Consider the following 22,931-nt stretch of genomic DNA (forward strand, 5'->3'; position numbering starts at 1 on the left):
CAGCGGTACGCCTAGTGAAAGCGAAAGAGTTTTGAGACTTCAAATAACGTATTTTACGTTTTGTTCAATATTATCTCGGAATTTGATAGTATAAAAATATCTGTTGATATAGAAGTGGTTTCGATTAAAATCGAACAAAACTATAGACATATGGTTTCCCTAGATTTGCCCTTGATAGACAAACTTTGCTCTTTGGTAGTTTTTTACGTAATATTTTTCCGGCGGGCTGTCAAAAATGACAAACATTTGTGACATTTGACAAGTTGACAAGCGCACAGCTCGTTCTGCCGGGGAATTGTAATGAAACGTGAAGTTGTGCAGTTGTGAGCCGTTTTGTTGGTGCATTTTTGTTCCACTTTTCCATTTTCTGACTATATGATTACTTTTGTATCTCATATCTCTTTTCAAATGGTATTATAATTATATAGCAGCAAGTTTATATGTAAAAATCATGGAGGTTGTTCGAAAGAGTGAGTTGAAGTTGCGATTATTTACAAGTGTATTTTTAGTACTGCAAACAGTTATTGATTTTCTTTATTATTTTCCAGATTTTAAAGAGGCGATGCCTTTAATAGAAGAGTCGATAAATAAAGCTGACTTTTTCTCAATTGATACAGAGTTTACAGGGCTCATAAACGGGCGAGATGTATCTATGTTTGATACGCCTGGGGACTATTATACTCGTTTGTTGAGTGGCTCTGCTGAGTTTATGCTGATACAGTTTGGGCTGTGTGCATTTTATTGGGATAAAGAAAAGAAGCAGTACATGAATGACGCGTACAATTTCTTTCTATTCCCGCGCGCGCGTCCTGGGCCAGACAGAATGTTTCTGTGCCAAAGTTCCAGCTTGGATTTCTTGGCGGCAAATGGATTTGACTTCAACAAGCTGATACGAGAAGGTAAATATTTATAAATTGTTTTGCTATAAGAATCTTAAGTAATGTCCAATAATCATTTGCCTCAGAGCAGGTAAAGAACTTGTGCCAATATTGATCTTATTATTTACTATTCAAGTTTTATTCTCAGAATAAAATAAATGGTAGCATCTTAAGGAATATTCCCCAAGTACATCGATTTTGAAAGGTAATACGTTATAGAGTAAGAGCCCGTGGATGCCAGACCTATGTTATTTTATAAAAGCTAAAACTTTGTCAGCAATTATGGAGTTTGATATTGTAGGTCTGGCGTCTACGAGCTCTTTGGCCATTATGCAGCACTTTTAACTAACTTCACTTTAATTTTTCAGGCATCTCATACTTACCTGAACCAGTAGAAACAAGGCTCAGAGAAACTTTACAGGAAAGACAATCAACATACTCTCGGGAGAAAGATTCTATAAGGATACCTGAAGAAAACAAACCGCATGTAGAAGAAGTATGGTGGGTTTAAAACTTTTCAACATTTTTCAAAGTTTGACAATTTGAATGTAATGTAAAAAAAATCGGAATATTGTAAATATTTGATAGTAATGAAAACGAAGAAGAATATGTTCTAGAGGTATACTTTTATACTGGATAAGAAAATGACTTAGGCCAGGGTAGGCGAACCAATGGCACGCAACACAATATTTTGGGCACGTCGCAGAATTAGGTATTTTAAGAAGATCAATTTGATAGTATTTATAATTATTATTTTCCAAATAATCAGAAAGACAAAATTATTTGATGGTATGTGAATGATCCCATTAAACTTTTTTTTTAGAAAAAATGGCCCGTTGAGGCATAAAGGTTCGCCTATCCTGACTTAGGCTATGAAAAAAAGACTCCATAATTTTTTTTCAGTGTGTCATTATTTTTTATTCATTTTTAATTGGGTACAGTATCAGTGTTTCACATGATTTCTGCGTTGCTCTAGCTAGACAATTAATATGTTGACAATTATATACCTGTGTTATATTGTAAGTGTTGCTATTAATTTGACAGTAAGAGAGTGGCAACATTCATTAAAGAAAGCAAAGAGGATGAAATGGAGATTGACAAATGCAATGCCTTTGTAAGACTGCTGCTGTTTCAAGAGCTGCGAAACAGATTCAAGGATGACATTATAGTTGATACTAAGGTTTTAGAAAATAAGACCAGGTATGTTATTTTTATATTTGTTTTATTATATTCCAGCCTACAATGTAATACAATATATTATTATGTATAATATAATATTTCACTATTTACAACAACACAATCTAGTCTCAAACTAAGCATAGCTTGTGCTATGAGTACTAGACAACTGATAAACAAACTTACATATTTCTACCCAAACAAATGATTGTTCTCATTGCACAAACATTTGTCCTAGGCGGGAATTGAACCCGCAACCTCCCCTATAGCATTGAGGGTTAATAACCACTAGACCAACGGTTCAGTCAGATACTGCATCTGTATCTCTATAGGCATGATTCATTTTTAAATGATGCAATGGTTTACTTATTCGTATTTATCGGCATTGCCTGACTAGTTTCGGACCCAACCCGAGTTTTTTTGAAGACGCCAAACCTGGCGTGTCGGACTATCCCGATAAATATGCTTGAGTACACCAATGCATCATTTTATAAACGAATTTAAATTTCTTTCAGAGTGTTAAAAGTGATACGAAGAACAGAAGATATGGGAGACCCAGAGGCTATTAGGAAACAGCGGGAGTGGGATGACCTTGAAGAGGCTGTGGGCTTTTCCAAAGTGGCACGGATGATCAGCGCTTCTGTAAGTATATGTCACTGATATAACTCTAGTTAAGATCACATATTTAAGGAACAAACGAGTAATTAAAGGAGAAATGTATGTATAAACATATGGTCTTGATTTTCACATAGTGTTGAAGACTCTGTTCATGGGCTAGAGCTTATAAATGTATAATAATTCATATTGGGTAGGTCTGAGAAGTGGAAGTCTATTTTCCATCCTCCAAAGTGTTTTTTTTATTAGCATATATTTTTTTTAAATAAATAAATAAATGCGGACAACATAACATACATTGTTCTGAACCCAAAAGCTAAAGCACTTGTGTTATGGAATTCAGATACAACGAAGGTACCACAAACACCCAGACCCGAGACAATGTAGAAATGTGAATTTTTACATTGACTCAACCGGGGATCGAACCCGGGACCTCAGAGCTAGCGACACCTTGAAACGATTCAATACGAGCTAGTAATTATTTACTTATAATATGAAAACTTATATCTATAAATCTTAATTTATGTATTGATAACAATTGTTTTGTACAGAGGAAGTTGGTAGTCGGTCACAACATGTTGCTGGACATCCTGCACACTCTCGGACATTTCTTCCAGCAGCCACCTTATGATTACGCATTATTCAAGGAGTTCGTAACCTGCATGTTTCCCAAGTAAGACAATGATATTTTATTCTAAGATTTATTTGTTTTCGACCTACAGGAATACACACACAGACTTCTTTTATTAAGAGAAATATAAAAAAGAATACACTACACCTTTTGTATTGTTGTAATCTCCTCTATTTTAATCGTTCAATGCGAGAAATCAATTTTAATGTAATAAATATAAAATAAAAATGGTCAATTGGACTCATAACACTTAAGATAGAAATAGGCTAAAAAAAGCGTTTGAGTAACAAATAAATTAGTTTCTGTATTTTTAACTCTAGCGGTAAATAGAAATACATATGTAATTGAAAATTTTAAATGTCTAGCTATCACGTTTCATTTGTTTTAATAGCTTGTTGACAGACAGACACACAGTTGAACATCAGTAATAGGTTTCCGTTTGTACCCTTTGGGGCGTAACAAATAAAACTAATGTGATTTTGTTTGCAGGTTATTAGACACGAAATACATGTCGAGCTCACCGCCGTTTAAAGACAAGCTTTCGTCAAGTGTGCTCAATGAACTCTTAACGAGTTTAAGCCAAAAGCCTTTCTCACTACCAAAAGTCGGTGAGTTATCATTTTCTTATTATTTTTGGAAGACTTTAGAAATGCGCAGTGAAAATTAGTAGAAAATCTATTTTACCTAAAATGTAATGTAAAAACAAATCTGGTGTAATCCTCTGATGTGCATTTAATATGTACACTTTTCTTGCTTTAAACTTACGCAGTGGTACTAATAACTGGGAACAAAATGCATACTGGCAAATACATACCATAGTTTACCCTTGAAATACGAAAAAACCGTGAAAAATCCATTATATCATCATTATAACTAGTCATAAATGTCCCATACAGGGTCTCTGGAGGGTCGCGGCTACAGCCAGCTGGACGACAAGCAGCACGAGGCGGGCTACGACGCGTACATGACGGGGCTGTGCTTCCTGGCCATGCTGGCGCACCGCCGCGGCCGGCACGCGCGCTGCGACGACTCGCTGCCCGCCCTGCAGCCCTACCTCAACAAGCTGTTCCTAGCCAAGACTGCCCGACAAGACAGCCCTTATATCAACCTTGTTGGTGATGACCGTAAGTAATTATTGGTATTATTAAAGGAAAAAATATTAAACATGAAATCTGGATTGCAAATCGCCAAGCCGCTTAGCTAGTGACGCAATCAAAGTTCTAACTTTCTCTATATTGGAAGCCGTATAATGGAATTATATTAGTCACAGCTGAGCATAGGAACCTTGTGCTCAGCTGTGGCTATACCCCACGAAGTGCTTTAGTCTAGGATAATCGCCAGTCGTTCGAATTAAAGCTGATTTGTTTCTCGTTGTCTGACCATTATGATAGGTTTTTAATTATTTTCTTATTCTAGCTACACCACCTCGAGACCACGTTTTCCACATGATTTTCCCTAAAGATTGGCAGAGGAGTGACATCAACCAACTGTTCAGTCCTTTTGGTAAGTAATATTTTTTGAATATAATCTATCATTTAAATCCTATTTTGACCAATTTAGTCTCATATAAAGCAATAATTAAAGAGCACTTGGTTTTAACTAGCAATAAAGTTAAAAATTCCCAGTGAAAGCTAACATGACAAATCATGTTTATTAGAATTGCAACTGAGATGTAGTAATTGATACTCTCACCTGACCCTCCCCCTAGCTTATCTAATGTGCTAAGAAAAAGCTAAGCTAAAGCTAAGAACTCGATTAAATCATCAGCACCATTTCAGTGCGCTTTCATTTGAGTATATTTGCAGGCATTTTTGCCACCAAGTTTGCCTCTCATAACTTTCTCAAGAACGCCTGTCACAAGAACACTTGCACATAATGCACCTAGAATAAAGAACAAACTTAAATTAAATCGTTTAGTTCCTTTCGGTGATATGATGCCTCAGACAGACAGATACTTCCCAATAATATCCCTCTTTTTCCGTCGGCGCTAAAAAAGTAAATTATTTAATTACCACACATCACACATAACCCACCCATAATTAATTAAACCTCACAGGTGCGATAACAGTGCAATTCATCGACGAAATATCCGCGTTCGTTGCGTTGGACCGCCGCGATCAAGCCGCTGACGTGTTACGCGTACTCGCCGGCAACACGCGCGTCCAACTCACTCCCTTCGAGAAACACAGAAGATGCAGCAGCAGTGAGAGCGAGGTACCATATCATTTTTACTCGTTTGCTGTGCATTGAAACATTCAAACATAGACTCTATTGCAGTTAGATAGAGATCATTTTTGCTATATGAAGAATTGTAGGAGTGCAGAATTTATTTCGATATTAATAAAGGGTTGCTGTGAAAGTTAAGATGATTGGAATGTGATATAGTTACATCTACTTTGTAAAGCTATGATTTAACACATTATAGTCATGTTCTGTACAGTTTAAAGGGGAAATCTATATCAAATACTAATAGCTTCATTCATAGTTTGTCTGCGTGTAAAATAAATGCCTGAAAGTCGAAAGAAGCCTAGGCCATTTAATTTTGGGAGTTTGAACATTACAAAGAGCTACCTTGCCTTCAGGTTAAATAAGTTTTATTGTGTGTAACATAAGGGTAACAAATTCAGAGATCCAAGGAAATCTTGTTCTTTGTGATGTTCATTCTACCCTGAAATGTGATTTTATATAATTCGATTCATATGCCCTAAATTCAAATAGGTTTATGCTATCTCATGGGGTCAGCTGACGTCATCGGAGAATGTGTAGTGATGTCATTCGTCCATCTAACTCTATGAAAACCACACCTGAACAAAGTGAATAGTATAGTTCAAAATATCCTGAAAGACAATTTGGGCAGAAAAAAAATGACTAAAACCGCTCACTGTTCTGTTTTTTTAACTGATTGAAAATTATTTATGATCTGTATTCGAATTATTAAGTTACAAAATTCCAAGTATTTTTCTGATATATCAAGATCACTTTTTTAACTTTTCTTTGCCAGGTTTCAAAGGCGAAGTGTACTCGTCCACTACGTCCTAAAAGGCCTAATTTATTAACAAAGAAATTAAAGAAATCTTGTTAGTAAGTAAGCCGTTTTGGATGTAACGGATAAACACACTTATTGCCATTGAGTTAGAGAGGATAATCGCACTCACATCTCACCGATGTCGGAATAATACCCCATTTGAGATATGTCTCGGATGTATTAGAATGCGTGTTTTTTTCTCTTATTTGCACCTTCCTGGGCCGGTGGTGCCAGTAAGTATTCAGACATCATTCCTTTTTATAATAATTAAAGTTTTTTGTAGAAATTAATATATAGGCGAGCTGAAATTGCGACTGTATTTGTTCAATGCTCATCTTCATAAGACATTAAACTCCAAAATGCTTTCAAATGCGACTGGAAGATTGAACTTGATCAACCACTAATGTTTTTTTCTTAAGAATTATATTTTTGGTAGTCGATAGTCAATTAATCATTTTTATGTTCTGAGTTTCTGTTCGTTGTTCACAGATGGCGCCTCAACGGAGCGACTGGCCCAAAGCGGATACGTATAAACTAATGTTCGTATTTGTGTTCATGTCATTCATAGCTCTCATAGCTTACTTCTACAGTAGCCTCGGTTCCTACTTACAGACGGATATTGTAGACTTGTTTGCCACAGAGCCAGTACGTAAGCAAGAACTTTGATTCATTTCTTGTACATTTCTATACATTACGTCAGTCTGTAGGTGAGTCTAGTGATTGGTAACAAGGGAGGGTATTTTTTTTGGATTTTGCTCTGTTGTGTAGCGTACATCGAATGTTGTGATAGGTAGTTATTTTATTCATAGTTATTGAGTGTAGATGTAGTACATTCATTAGGTAACATTGAAGAAAATTTCACTCTAAAAATATAAAGTTTAATACGGACTTATCCAATAACATCTGAAAAAAACATGCATCAGGCTTCTATTAGATTGATTTAGTTAAATTGAATCATATGAATGTGGTTCGGATTTTTAGTCCCGCCCACAATTAGGCGAGCACGCACGAGTATGCACGAAGGCCGAACAAAACGTAGACCTCAATGATTCGGATTAAAAGGATAGGAACAAATGATTGCGATACCCACATTGGATGTGGAATTTTGATTTCGGGTTTAATTTTAATTTTACTTGCCTTTAAAAGATTTTTCTTGGAATATTGTTTTGGCATTGATTAGATTGAAAGTTTGTTTTTTTTAAAAAAAATACTGTAGTGATTAAGATATCAATGACTTAAATTTCGGACGTGATTTTCTGACACAATAATATTTAAACATAATATTTTTTGAAGCATAATTTAAAACAGTAAGTCAACCAGCCAACCACAGTACTTAACTTTTGATTTATTTAATTTTGATTAATATTTTCAAACACACAAGGTTCATGTTCGTTTACACAAATATTATTAAAACGCAACAACATTCCTAAGTCAGGCAGAAGAATAGGATTCTATTCTCGCTTAATAGTATGGGTTTATGTATGAATCAATTATTTATTAGCTGGGAGACTGGTCTAGTTTTGTATAAACGTGCGCGGTTAATGAAGCGGACCTACATTGTTGTTAGTAACCTTAAAATTCAAAGCTGCATTTCGTTTTACTTAAGTATAGACCAGGTTATATTTTTAATAACGAAAAAGATTAGTCACTGATCTCAATGGGTAGTTCCGAGGTGCATTGCTCACGGAAAAAGGTTAAAATCGTTTTTTATCAATTTTTATAGATTAGTGTTAAAATTTCAAATAAAAGTATTATCGATAAAGTCTCGATAGTCTATAATCGTATAGGGATCGATTCTTATCGATTAGATCCAAACTAGATTAATATTTTTGAAATTTCCTCTATTTTTTTTGGTACATGGGTATGACAACGATAAACGATTTACGATTTACTGAAGCTTGTTCTTTTTTTAATATTATTTATTTTCCAAGTATGTATCCATTTTCACGTTCTTATATTTGACTTCTGTTAAACGCTTGACTTGCCATTGCATGGCATTGCACTGATTTTAATAAAAAGACGATAATAATTCAAAAGCAAAATCAACTTTTTGAGTTTAAACAATTATAAGTAGCTAGTTTTTTATTTAATAAATTTTATGATTTTTAAAGTTTGTTTTATCATCCTTAAAATCCATAAAGATAAAATCCTTATTGGGGCCGTACAAGTTTAAAATGATTCAATTCAGTAAAATAACATACATGGAAACAGCCACCAAAGTAAGAAGAAATCACTAATTGCAAACTAATAATTTATTTTTTACTTTTACGAGTAGGTCTACCAGAGCTCAAGTCTTGCATATAATTCTTTCTTCAAGTTCAACCGAACTCCTTACAAAATTTATTAACCATAAAAGTTGACAGTTACTCTCTCATTTATAGTAAAACACGCTATGTTTATATATGGGTAAGAGTACATAATTTCTCTAAGCAATCGCCTAAGCCCTCGGGACTAAAGTTACCGACCTATATAAATGGTCCATAAATAATCTTCTAACTGTTCGCCACACATTGTTTTAGCTGTGAATCTACTTTGTTTTAAGCGGACTGAACCGCTATTGTACGACGGTCGACGCGATTTAGCGGATCGTGAGAAGATATCAGTAGTGTTAATAGGAAATTGTGCTGGCTCGGACAGTCTGGGAGCGAGAGCTCACTGGTCATTTTCACTCTGATATGATTTGAAAACCGTTTCGTCTACCAACTGGTTATATTTTTAAGTGTAAGTTGAACGGCGAAAAAGCTATTCTGCGATATCTTCAAGAACTGTGTTTGGTTAGGATCAGCGAAACGCAAAAGATTTAAAAAAAAATTGAGACTCTATTTTTCTCTTACAGTTACTAATCGCAAAGTTCATACTTTTGTACCAATTCGGATAAAAATAACTACTGAATAAAAAGAAACCCAAAAGTAAGTACATCTAATGTCCTCAACCAAAAAAACGCATCTAAAACAAGCACAACTCGTACAACATAAAACAGTGGCAAAAACACATTAGTGTTCAAATCGCATAAAATATATGAGGTATATCCTCATATCGTTGTAATTGATGCTACCTTACTCGGTAGCCGGGACAATGGCGCGTGGCGATACCGGCGACCCCGCGACCTCGCGTGCGCGCTTCCGCCATCTTGCATTTTAATGCGCCCTGCACCGGCCCATTTGCATACCTAAGACGTGTGCGATGATATTTTATTCTCATTTACTTATTTACTTAAATGGAACTTTCTGTTCGCTTTGTGTTTAAGCTTTTCGATTTAATTGTTTTGTTTGAGAAAGGGATCATTACTTTTTATATTGAGTTGAAATATTTTTATTTATCCATTTGCTCTGGCCTAGGCTTCACAAGGGTGTATTTTGTGATAAAAAATACTAAGATTTTTATTATTAGCACATCTTTATTTTGCGTTGCACAGAAGGATAAAGCTAAAGCTAATTAAATTAAATAAAAATAACACCAGTATTGTTACCAGTACTCAGTAGCGTAGTTACTCCTCAAGCTTATAATAAAATAGCCTTAACACCAGTAAGTAAATCGTCTCAAAAGGAAATCCATATAAATGCACAATATTCTTTCACAAATCATATCTATTCATGTCAACTCCTATTAACATTTAGCCACACAGTTCATAAATACTGTTGTACCAGACATTTGCATGCGCCTGCACAAGCAGATTCGGAGATTTCCGCCCACTTGCTTGCTTTATGCCTCCTCTGTCTATTTGGCAAATCTTTTGTTTCCTTATATAGAAGTCCGGAGGGAGTATAAACTGAAATTGAGCTTCTTGTAATGGTGGCTTTTTTGGAACCGATAAAGATTCGCCGGCTTTGATGTTTAGTGTTCGTATCAGCGCGTGGGGGTACCAGGTCAAGTTGTATCATTGCATGCGTATCTACGTAGGTAGGTATGGTGATTACCATCAGTGCAAAAATAGCAGATCAGATTACATACAGGAAATTAGAATTTTAAAAGCCAAAAATCATAAGAAAGCTTTTGGTAATGAAAATTTACTAAACGTTTGTTGTGCCTTACTGACAATATTGTCTCTGTCGATAAATCGTGGACTACTATTTCCGCAAAGAATCAGCTAATAAGACCTGATTCTTATCTACAGCAAAATTACTTCACCCCAAAAGAAAACTAAACGTCGTCATCCTATCATCATCTTCTGAACACCAAGACATGTGCAGCTACCATATCGTGTGGCAATTCATAGCACATCAACAGAACTCATAATAATCCTGCATCAGACTACATACTGCTAACCCTACTCGGCTACTTGGCATCCATACTACAGGAAACACAAGTGCATAGATAAGAGAGCCACAATAACCCTCAAACATTCCTGGCCATATAAAAAGCCAGTGGTCGCAATCTGGTCGGTAGGCTCGTAAACAGCGTCGATGCATCGCTCGTGCCGATGATATCGTACCCGCGACTTACGTCGTGCGCCACAGATTAAAACTGGAATACGTAGAACCGATGTATCGATCATCTTTGGGTGGCACGAGAGAACAAGTCTATCGGATAAGACGAACCCACGAGCCCTAATCTTTAGGAAAATCTTTATGAGTCTGATAACAAGACTTACCCCAGAAAATACAAATGTAAGTAGTATTTATTGTTAGTTCTATATGTGACAATCACGAACTGGTTTTCGTTCATTATGCCTATTATTTTAAACTCGACCTGCATTTCGCAACAGTAAGCCAAGTAGATATCGCTCGGGCTTTACTTATGTGTTCACCAATAAGGTGCTAATCAGATAAGCCCTACCAATTATAAAACTGGTCATAAAATTTTCGTGTTGCATTGGTGGTCTGCGTCATTAATCAGTTGATCTATGGTGCGCACGCGCCTAACTGGGTCGTTCGCGCCTCGGACGCAGATAGCGATGACGGTAGTTGCACATTGTGCCTGATTTAATAGTTCGTGATGTGGCCACATGCTAATGTCCAGGAACACCGGTCGATCACCCGATAATTGTGTGAATTGAATTTATTGTTTGTTTTAAAGTTAGAAGGTTGCTCTTATCTAATGCATAGTGGGATGGTTCAAGCTCACTGAAAGATTGAAGTGTTAAATATGGTTTGTTTTACCAGTTTTACCAAAGCAGTCTTTCAGGGAGTAATATTGCTGTGTAACAAAAGAACATAGGAGATTACGGTAATTTCGTTAGGCCGTCAATCGCTAACTAGACATCGTAACTAGATTATTTTCATGTCTGCTAGTTTAAGAAGGAATAGAAGGTAAAGTAGTAGTATTTTTGAAGATATCATTTATTTAAAATTACAATTTTAATTCCTCTCAAACAAAACAGAAAAACATGATACACCAACAAGCCACTTGGTACCAACGAAAGATGTCGTAAATTAAGTGCTAAGATTGCACTCCCGCGCATTTCCATTTCTAAAGCTTAAATCTACACTTTGTAAAGACTGAAACATACGGTGCCGTTGAGCCTGCGGCGGTGTTCGCGACAATAAATCCTGGAGTCGTCGGGTGGTGCCATTAGTACCACGTCAGAGAATAAAGCATAGAACACACAGAGAGAACTTCGCGGCCAGATTCCGTGATAATGATGGTAGAGCACAGGGAACTTGCACAAATCTGTTGCTAGGTTTCTTAGATGTGGCCAAGCATGTGTACCTAGTATTTTGATGAAGATTGATTTTTTAGCTTTGATGAAGTTCATGTAGGGATATTTGTTACGAGGATTAAAGCAGGAGATTCTATAAAGTTGTACATAAGTAATAAAAAATATTTTAAAGCTATTGGACAGTAACAGTCTAATTCGATATCCTAGGTCTAGGTATATAAATATGAATTATCCCTTTCCAAAATGGAGTATTCTGCCTTTTTTATTGTACCTTCTTTTGTTTAAATAGCCTTTAAATTGACTATCAACCAACTTTCCAATTATACATAAATATTTTCTAAGCTTCCATTATTGTGCCCTGCGCATTGCATCGCTGCCGTGCGCCGGCCGTTATCATTCACCTTTTGTTTCTTTAGCACGTGCGCCTGAGTTTATTCCCAGACAAATATCACCGAGCCACTTGCTTTGATTCTATAAAAGACTCCTGTTTACTTGTCCGCTGAATAGTGAAAGAGAGTAATGGGTCACCGTTTTCCGTCGCTTTTTGTGCTAACGTAATTTATTTGATAAGATCATATTCTATGACTGTAATATTTTACAGTTCTGAATGGTAAGGAGTGTTTCTGAGGGCGTTGCCTGTTCAGTCAAGGTGTATGAAGTACGGTAGGTGTTCATGCTGTCATTTATTTTCTAATAGGGTGAAAGGCGAAAGTCTAAAACTGGGCGAAGCACATCACTTGAGTGGCATGTAGGTACGAAGTTCCTACATAAAGCCATGTCGCGGTGCTTCATTTTCTTATCTTAAAGGTCATTACGTCTTGGCGCTAAGTTTCTAGAAAATAGTTTCGTATAAGACCTTTCGCCTCGGTGTCAATCGGTATTGAGAGAACAGATTTCTTAACGCGTCTCCAGGAATTGTGTAATTACTCATGTTTGTTTCTGTAGTTTATTAGGGTGAGTAGTTGATCAGTCTAAATATGTTTGACTTGCAAAAAAAATTCCTGAGTGGAAGAGGTTAGAATTGAAACTTTGACAACAACTAAAATATTTGGGCGTTGTTATATTGAGTTTATGCCGGATCAATAATATAACAGAATAATAGTGACCTGTAACACCTAGCCTCGGCCTTATAAGGCATCCTCGGTTATCATACGTCTCGATAGGTACATTCGCACATCGTATCTCTCCGTAAATCCCTCTCGTCTTGTCGCCTGCCTGCTGTCATCGCCTGGCACCTAACGGGCCACATTCGATATAAGCGATATTCGCTTTGCGACGCCGACCAGATAACTATCTTACAATCTCATTAGCTAATAGCCAATTACGCTGAGCGACGTGTCCGGGCCGTTTTGTCAGTGACATTTCGAGTTTTACCTATTTGGGCCCGCTTTGGGCGCGACAACGCTTGTCAAATGGTCGTCAATTACTGCGCGGTCGTGGGGTCGGATGTACTGATGTGCGGGAGCTACCTGAGTGTGAATGTCGTTTGAATGTCTTCCAATTTGTTAAGAGAAAATTGTTTTTTTGGTCTAGTTATTTTTGAAATCACTTTAAATTTGAAACACATCGTTAGCTATTAATTATGAAACAACGCTATGGCACACCATACGAAAACGAAACTCTTATGACACGAAAATATAAAACTAGACAAAAAACGAGCACTTAAGCACCATACTTTTCCAGTTAAATACAAACCTTACTAGGTGTAAAACCAATCAATTAACTTTAAAACCCCTAACCACACCAGCAAGCAAATACCTCTAAAGGAGCAAAATAAAAAGCAGATGCATCTCGTAAGTTCGGAGTAAAAATGTGCACTAACAATGCAAGATTTGTGCGGCAGTGATCGAGCAAGCGCACGCGACGACCGATGTGTCGCTCGGACGCGCGATTAGAGCGCCTTGTTAGTGCGAGTTAGGCGTACATGACGGCCACGGGATTACACTGCATTTGCTTTTTGTTTAATTGTGGTTTTTTCTTTTAAAGATGTACTACTGTTTACTACTAGACTTGTGGTGTTTGTGTTTTCTAGTCGCCTTTTGTTGATATTTATTTAGATTTTTTTCAAATTTATCTTTTGTGTTAATAAATCTGCAAATAAAATGATATCAAAAAATGACAAAGATATATTTACATAACATAATACTAGCTTATAAACGTCCCACTATTCACAGGTCTCCTCTCGTATAGAGAAAATTAGAACACCTAATTTCACCTCAATACATTTTTGTTCATATAAAAAATCATTCCAAAATAATAATACCAGTTACACAATCACGAACATTGCTCACCTCCTAGACTAAAATGGAAAACTAGCTCCAACCTTATTAATCAGCAAGTTGAACCTTAACCGTTGTCCTACACCAACAGCGTCACCTAACACGCTTTAAAACAATGACTTTTCTTTGTAAACCCTTTATGGGTGGTAAGTCCAAAGTTGGTCGTCCAACATGTAACCGCGCCGTATCAGCCTGGCTGGCTCTCGGTGATTTACCCAGGCTCTGCCCTTGTCCCCTTGCTAAGCGACACGACTAATAAATACTGGTAGCGATTTAAAGACGAGACCTAAACGTTAATCCGGAACAAGTTCGTGTAGGGTTACCTTGGAAGGGTTTAGGGCCTAGTTTTTGTGGTTGTACGGTATATATAGATTAGGTGGAAGTGTTTTAAGTGTAGCCGTCTCATTATTCTCATTAACGAGAAAATTCGTTTGAAAATGAGGGAGACTTTTTGTTTTGAAATATTTTGATGTTTTTGCCGTCTTTAGCAGATTCACTTATGTGAGTTCATTAGTTTAAGAAATATATTTGGTTGAGCATTTTAAATATGTTGGCGATACATTTATGTAGCTACATATTAGTAATTTCATATTGTTAAAAACGCACAAAAAATTCCTCTACCCAATTTATTGCAAAGCGTTCTGTCGTCTTTGTTTCTCAAAAAAACAAAAAACTAGTATCTTTCGCTTTTCTTTTCTCAAATATATTTATAAACAAACACTTAATCGTAATAAATATCTATACCCGTACAAATGTAATATTTACTGCAATTGAAACTGCACGCTCTGAATGACATTGGAATGTAAATTCTTGCTTTCTTACCATTTAGCTGTCATTTACATGATTAGTACGCTTTTGAATGTATTATGAGACAACGGCTACACGCGATACAGTCATCGGTCAATCAGTATTCCCGTTATTAACCTGGCAGGACTTCTAGACAGTTCTAGAATGTTTGCTATCGCGTGCGACCATCACTCTCACGATGTAGCACTTGTTGCCATGGAGTGACTGAATAAAATTATATGATTTATTTTAAAAACTACTTTTGTAAGCATGTTTAAGCTAAATGCCTACTTAAGATTAAAATTGTGGAATTGAAACTTGTATTCACATAGTTCGGAATTTTCGTATACCGTAATGTTATTTCGGCACAGCACAGAGACACAACTGCTATGAATTAAACTCCACAATGTACCCATTTTGGTAGTACCAACACAAAGGCAAATGGAAAATATAAACAATTAAAACTAGCTTTCATTATTATATTGGTACAAACACGAACAATATCGACCGCGGTGCATTACTTACAAGTGTCACTTGCACTACGCGCGGCAAATCGCATGAAATTCCTGTAAATGCCGATTAGTCAGTGATCGCGTTAATGGCTCTCAAAACGGCGCCGTAACGCGCGTGCGCACACGCACCGCCGCGTCGCGTGTAGGGCTGCCGCTATCACACGAATTAATGCTCAAAGTGAATAAGTAATTGATATCATTATATTTAATTTTCCTTTTTACTATCGCGAATGTCTGCCAGAATGAAAGTTTCAGAGTTCTGGTCACCCTAAGTGGTATAGGCACGACTGAATTTAATTTGTTTTACATAATTGTGTTAAAGAAATCGTGAGTTTTTAATCATCGTTTGTTATTTAGTTCTTCGTTTGAGTACAAGTAAGATAGTAAATTGGAATTAATTACTGTTAATTTTAAAGGTTATTTTGTAATTGAAAACACCACCACACCATAAAACGGAGCAGTTTAAACCAAGTTTAAACAAAGTCCCCCAGCCCTGATAGGATTTGTGCTCGCCGAATAGTTCCCACTAACAACGATTACGCCTCTAGATAATCACCCATCGATGTTCAGCATTCTATTAACATAAAGCTAAGGGAGGCGAGAGTCGCCGCGACGAGTCTGCCCGGTACAAAAATGTAATCATTTCATAGAATATTACTATGAAAATGTGGCCGCTCCGTGTGAATATGTTGCTTATGAAATAATGAGGCTTTATAACCTAAGGCCTCGCTGCCAACACTTTGGTATTCAGCGCGACTCGTCGAGCGTTACAAAAAATAATGGTTGCTGGCATCTCGAACTGGATCACGTCCGTCACGTACCGTATTGATTTAATTAGTATCTAGATCTTTGATTAACAATTATAAAAGCGTAAATCAATGTTGACACAAAAGATGGAAGGGAAAAAAGTAGATGAAAAGAGCAAACAGAAGGAATCAGAGACGGGATGTCGCTTCGTTTTTTTTTGTGATTTGGATTCTACTGATCGTAATTTTTTTTGTTGCATTTTAAGCAGTCTTCTTAGGTAATTCTTTACGAAAAAAAAAAGGTTGACTTTTCTAACAAAAAAAATTGGGTGACAGCAAGCATTGCCATAAGATCGAATTCCCTTTACCAATAAGAGAGGTTATCATGCCGGCAATTAAATCCTTGCTCATAATAAGCCCAATAGCGTAAATCGTAACAAGGATTATAACGCAACGGATTATAAAATGAAACTCTACACTTATTGTCTTGTATAGCATTTGATCACTAAGCTCATTAACACTGATTTAAATGATTCGTTTTGGCTCAATCTTGTGAAATTCAACAATCTGAACATGAAACCTTTGTGTAGTTCTGTGACCTGTTACAATGTAAGCTTGTATTACGAATAAGTAATAATCATAATGTCTACTTGACATGGTTGTAGATTTGGCTGGATGGGAAGTAAATCACACGCCGGTTGGTCGATTAGCTGACTTCGGTAATATTATTTGTAATGAATTTCGAGTTAAGAATCTTTTTTCCCAAAGAAGTGTTTAAAATGCCTCGATGATCTTTACGCACGATTTTGGGATGATAATAATTAAACGGTTTTTGATTCGTGAATATTGTTAAAACAATGAAAGACTACAAGGCGTGGATAAATATTAGATTTCCACGACGTTTTTTTGTTTAGAAATATATTTTTTTAATGGCATGTTTTCACAAACACCATTTACCTATACACGTTTGTAAAGCATTTAAGAAAAAAACCTTTAATCTCCAAGAAGGTTCTAATTCCTAACCCTGTTTCTCGATATTTTGCATATCGTTCGAACACGCGTCAATGAATGCCGTTAATCAATATTTATGCATGAGAATCAAATGATCTACATAGATACATTTTTTAGACGCATGCTGATCGTGACTTGCGTGTATGCAAACATCTGGTATATATTAACTTTTCGTTAGTAATTCATACTTTAGGGATACGTAAGGATTTACAAAAACCAATCAAGAAAATACTTTCGGATTCGTTATCAATACTTTCGTTTAGACTAACCCGAGTTTTTTTCAACCTAAAACTGAAATAGAGCGTGCAAAGAATGTGGAGCTGTATTGACATCAATATCCACAGCAAAAGCCTGTCACTAGGTTGGAAGTCACCGTGACCCGATAACTTTAATCACAATAGACGTGTTGTTATGTATGTCTTTTTTAAGTTTGTCTCGAAGTGGGTTACAGATTTTAAATTAAAGTCGTCTGGTAAAGTTAGCAGCAAAAGTCAATTGTCATGTCAATATTAATGAAATAAGTTTACGTCAGAATTGCTGTTTTTTCGGATGCACACAGTTCTAACGCAAACTCCGATCATTAGTATTGATTTTCTGATTTCGATTATCTACTTTTACCATTGACTGTACCTAGCGAAATCCTAAAACCTCCACAAAAGGTAAACCGAGTTTCGATATATAAATCGTATATATTTGACGCTCGTTAAGACGCGGATGTTTTGCGACATATGTTCGCACTTTGTTTTCAGATGAGTCCCCATCATACTAACAATATGTCCTTAGCGTTGTGTACGACTCGATACATGATGCATTGCCTGGCATCTCTCTATAAGGCCGTTATTTGTGGCAGTATCACAGCTGGTTGGCAGGCTGTGTGGCATTTTAGTCGACATGAAATCCAGGTTAAGAGGTAAAGAGTCAATTTTGCACTGCAGGGCAAAGATAAATTTATCAACAGGAACTGAGTCCGGGCTTATTTTTTACCGCTGGTTATAAATACCTTACAATTAAATACATATAAGTGACTCTGAGTACTACTGTGAGTACACGTGCTTATAGCCAGGAGTCAAGTTCGAGTCAAATCTGAGGTTTTATTCTTTTTCATTGTATTTAATTGCAAATATTAGGTATCTGCTTCGTAGGCCTTCCTGCGTATTAAATTATAAAGGTAGTGGAAATTACAGTTTAGCTGACGTTTCTGAAATTTATTTTGTTATTCGATAAATGATAATGAATTTATAAAAACGGGTGTCGGTCTACCGGTTTTAAAAAAAACTACATTCATTCAAAATCTACAGGCAAATATATTTTCTAATTTTAGTTACTTCAAGTAAAATAAATCCTATTTCGTACCATTAAACTAAGATTGAGTTAATAGCTCAAGTCCTGCTAAGTAATGCCCATGTCCCTACCAGTCTTCAGTGCCTGTCACCAAGTGAAGTCAATTGCGGGACCTCCAGTAGACACTGGCGGGGGTCCACTGCTTCGCCACACAGGAACCGAACTGTCTCAGTGCACTCAGCTTGAAGTGCAATTAGTATTTTTTCTAGATTCATTGAATCGCCTGTAAATAATCAATTAAAGAATCTGCAGTTACATTTATTAGCGGACATTGCGTGATGGTCTGGCTATCATAATTAAAATTTGCAGAGTTTGAAATTGTGTTATATAGTTAATAGTACCTAAGTGAAGAAAACACGTGGTTTACCAGGATGCGCTCCGCTCATCCGCGTCGAGGGCTGCCTTAACGGCGGGAACATAGCTTATTAGTGAGCGTTACAACAAAAAATAAAAAGTTACAAGTCAATCAAACGTTGTCTCTGGTGTGTCATCTGCGCGGCGCGCCGCTCGCCTTATACGGGCAAACGTTTGATAGATGAACCGTCGTCAGCTTTGAATCCCTCACGTCCGCAACTATAACATATAAATAACATTTTTATATGAAAATATCAAAGCCTACTCTCATACGTCCAACCTAATCACGTAGAAGTTTTTATTGGACCATGTTTTGCCCAGTCGACTATAATTGATTTATTTCCCGTGCGGTATATTAAATCTAAAATAAGTCAATTTATATCCAATGCGAGGATTGGATAAAGAGAATTGCGACTTTTATGTCTAGCAGTATGTTAGATTTGCGATTGAAGGGCCTCTTAGTGAGGTCTTGGATTTAAGTAGGCTGATCTATAAATCTATATGAAGTACGTCCGCCTTATACATAGTGTGAACGTTAAATATATTTTTATAAGTTAAAATAAATCGGCAAACTTTATGTCCACTTAAAAATGTTGAATCAGAACAATTTTTTCATAACTTAATTAATTGGGAATTATACTTGATTCTAGTCCTAAATTTAACGTCATGCCCATCTTTTATGCTTGGAATTATTATTATTAAAATTAAATTCGTTGTCGATGGCAAGGCTAAATTAATACCGTATTTTACATACCAAGAAATCTTATTCATAATTTAGTATTAAATGCACCTCCAACATTTCCGAAAAGACAAGGCAGGAATTAAAAGTATTCCTTAAAAAATAAATGCAAAAAAATGTTTGGTGAGTCGTGACCGCGTTCGAGTAATTTGGTTTGCCGGCGGCGTGTTCCCGCGCTTGCGACAGGTGAATGCGCGACAGCGGCGCTAGTGTCGCCCGATACTTCACCCACAATTAGCGGATGCGTTCGGATACCAATTAAATGGACACGGCGACAAGTCCTGCGCCTTCGATCTGGTTAGAAAAAAAAGAACAGGTGCCTGCATCTTCCTCTTTCAAATTCGAATATTGCGCGGTTTTGTTCGTTCTAATTTTAAAGGACGACAATTGCTTTTTTTCTAAATTGGATTTTGTTATGTAAACTTTTTGGTTAGTAGAAATTTAGTTGCAATTTTCCTAAAGTGTATTTTTGTTTCAGGAAAACGACGTCTGATGCGAAGTCACGGCAAGGTTTGTACTTTCCTGCTTTCAGTGATGACATTGAACCTACCTCAATTCTTAGATGTCCCGACCAGTCCCATTCTATATTCTCAGTTTAATTATTGGTCTGGAAAAGTTTGTCAAAACTTGGCTCTGGCCTATTCCCAAATCAAGAAGAAATAATACTGATCACCACGTTTGCTTACTAGCAGAGACCACCCACTTTCAGATATCTCATTTATTTTTTAAGGAAAACGTAAAAATAATGTTTCTATTCGTCTTTCCTATTTATTATTAATTTTCTTGCGAATTCTAAAACCAAATGATGTTCGTTGGTTGTCTTTGTAGATACTTCAGTTGCAATGATAATAAAGACCTGTGTGGTGGACTCTTCATAAAAAAAAAGTTGCATCTGGTCTGTTTTGACACTACCGCCTATTGGGGCTGTAGTGTTTTTCATACGAAGAAGAACATTGATTATCACAATTACCATGATTATCGAGTAACTAAAACATCAAAAACTTTACATTAATTCGGTATTTTAAAGCATGTATGGTTGTCAATTGCGAACTGCTGCCAATTCTTTTTTTTTTTTGCGCCCCTGTTCCCCATAAGTAGAACGATCGGATTGATCATCGCTTACTCTCCCATCGAGTAGCTTGAAATATGCAAACAGCTTTTGATTCAGCATTGTAATTTTTCTTCATTTTATGTATTTTTGTCAGTTGTAAACAGCCGAATACATGTGGCTTTTTCTCATATCCTGAAGAAAAAATTATTGCTCTACCTACTCTCTTGTCGAGTAAAAAACAGCATTGACTAAAGTATTATCAACCAACTTGAAAAAGGTGGACGTTCGCAATTTGTTTCTATTTTGTTTTATGTTTGTTACCTCATAACTTCGGACTGGATGGAAAGTTTTTTTTTATAAAAAAAAAGGGTTTTCGTCCCAGATTTCATCTTATCATGTTTGGCTCAGTGTGAGTTGGTTGTATATTTGTCGTTAAAACAATATTATATATGTTAACCAGTTGTGAACAACCGTCCCGTTGTGAGCAACTTACCCGCGGCGCCGCAGCTGCCGCAGAAAGTGAGTCGCGTGAGCAGCGCCCCCGTCACCCCTCCCCCAGCGCCCGGCGTCGCCAAGAAGAGGTCGTCGTCGGGAGTGTTTGAAGTAAGCCTTACAACTTTATGACTCTAGAACTTGGAATTAGAGTAAAGCTTAAAAAAGTAGAAGAATGAACTCAACTCTGCATGTTAAAATGGCACGGATGATCTATTGGTACAAGTCGCTCTGACAGCTCGTGAGATATTCCACGGCTTCGTGTAGGGATCCCCAACCATTTGTGTGATCCACAAAAGCTTTTCCTAAGTCTGGATGCTATGGTGCATGTGATTTGAATGTCAATGAAACCTCCGCGTTACAAGAATAAAATTATTTACTTGGGAAGTCTCTTTTTCTAATTTGTGTCAACCACTAGAAATATGTTTCTTTTGAAACATTTTATTTGTAAACTGTGATTTTAATGAGTTATTATTTTACAGGTTGATGAATTAGAACCTGTAGCAAAGAAGATTGATGTGAAAACCCCACAAAAGCAGTCTAAAGTCGTAAACGGAGGTCAGCAGGAGGCCTCGAGCAAAAGTAAACACAATAAAACTGACAAAAAATCTCAAAGTGACGACAAAACTAAACCTAAGGACGAAAAAATTAAAATAGTCGAAAAGTTCGATAGCGAAGCTAAGTCGAACTGCGTGTCCGCTTTCAAGGAAAGCGATTTGTGGGACTGATAGATTAAATATAAGTTGATGGTCTATTCTATTGTATTATTTCACATCTAAATCTTGATATTTCCAGATCGCCAGATTATAGCCAGGGTTGCTAATGTCAAAATTAGCCAGCTACGCGGGACATGTTATAATGATGAGCGTATGCGCAAAACTGTTCTTTCTCTCACATAGCTCGATGGATACGAGCCTTCCGAAACCCGCAATATGTTATATTTATTCCCAAAACGGATAAATTATGCGAAAAGTCGATGCGTGGCTTGGGATCGAACTCGAAGGCTTTTGACTTGGCAGTCCCGCATTCGCAACCACTTACAGACATAATTTCCTTAAGTATCTATTATTTCAACTTGTGAAAATGTAACTAAGCTAAATTAAGATATTTTCATAGAGAAAAGGAGGAAGGTGTGTAGGTATACCTTATGTCATTTGCCTACAGGTGGGTATCCATCAGTGTTAGGTAAGTTAGTACAAAATGCCTTATAGGAAACTGCACCTAGGTTAATAGGAAACAAATATTCCGAAGTGGACGCATGTCACTAAAATCACGGAGATTCCCGTGGGATCGGCCGAAGGGAATAGGAATAAAGTTCGCCTACGTTCGGCCGCATAATGACTACTGTTGACCCTAGCGATGTGTGTTCTTTATCAGAAATACATAATATAACTATTTAACGAGTTTATACGCAATCAGTATGATAAGAAACTCCTTGTTCAACCCACTCTTTGTAGTATTGCAGTAGCTTGGATATTGTATGAGAAGGTTTTGAATAAGGAACATTTAATATTTCTCCGTAAATTGACTTGAGGTGATTGAAAGTTTGTAAGAAGATATGAAGGTTTGTAAGAGGTCTTAACAGTGGGGTATACCTACAGGCTTACAAAAATGTGGTTGTAGATATTGAGGTCGGAATATATGGGAATTGATGTTGTATGGCCATACTAATATTGTTGGTTTTGGGGTGACAGCA

The 22,931-nt window shown here is 36.6% G+C and overlaps 1 protein-coding gene across 1 annotated transcript; it reads left to right on the forward strand.

The window, feature by feature from the left end:
* The first annotated feature begins 230 nt into the window (after nt 1–230).
* Nucleotides 231–21,989, forward strand: LOC113492176 (poly(A)-specific ribonuclease PARN-like). Its single transcript, XM_026869525.1, has 14 exons — nt 231–470; nt 549–899; nt 1,247–1,379; nt 1,923–2,078; nt 2,570–2,696; nt 3,221–3,342; nt 3,790–3,908; nt 4,197–4,424; nt 4,717–4,803; nt 5,357–5,514; nt 6,815–6,864; nt 20,171–20,202; nt 21,204–21,346; nt 21,718–21,989. The coding sequence occupies exons 1-14, from the start codon at nt 452–454 to the stop codon at nt 21,961–21,963; spliced, it is 1,971 nt and encodes a 656-aa protein (XP_026725326.1). The 5' UTR covers nt 231–451; the 3' UTR covers nt 21,964–21,989.
* Nucleotides 21,990–22,931: the final 942 nt, after the last annotated feature.

Source organism: Trichoplusia ni, chromosome 3 (genome assembly GCF_003590095.1).
Source record: "Trichoplusia ni isolate ovarian cell line Hi5 chromosome 3, tn1, whole genome shotgun sequence".
In the NCBI taxonomy this organism is placed as follows: Eukaryota; Metazoa; Arthropoda; class Insecta; order Lepidoptera; family Noctuidae; genus Trichoplusia; species Trichoplusia ni.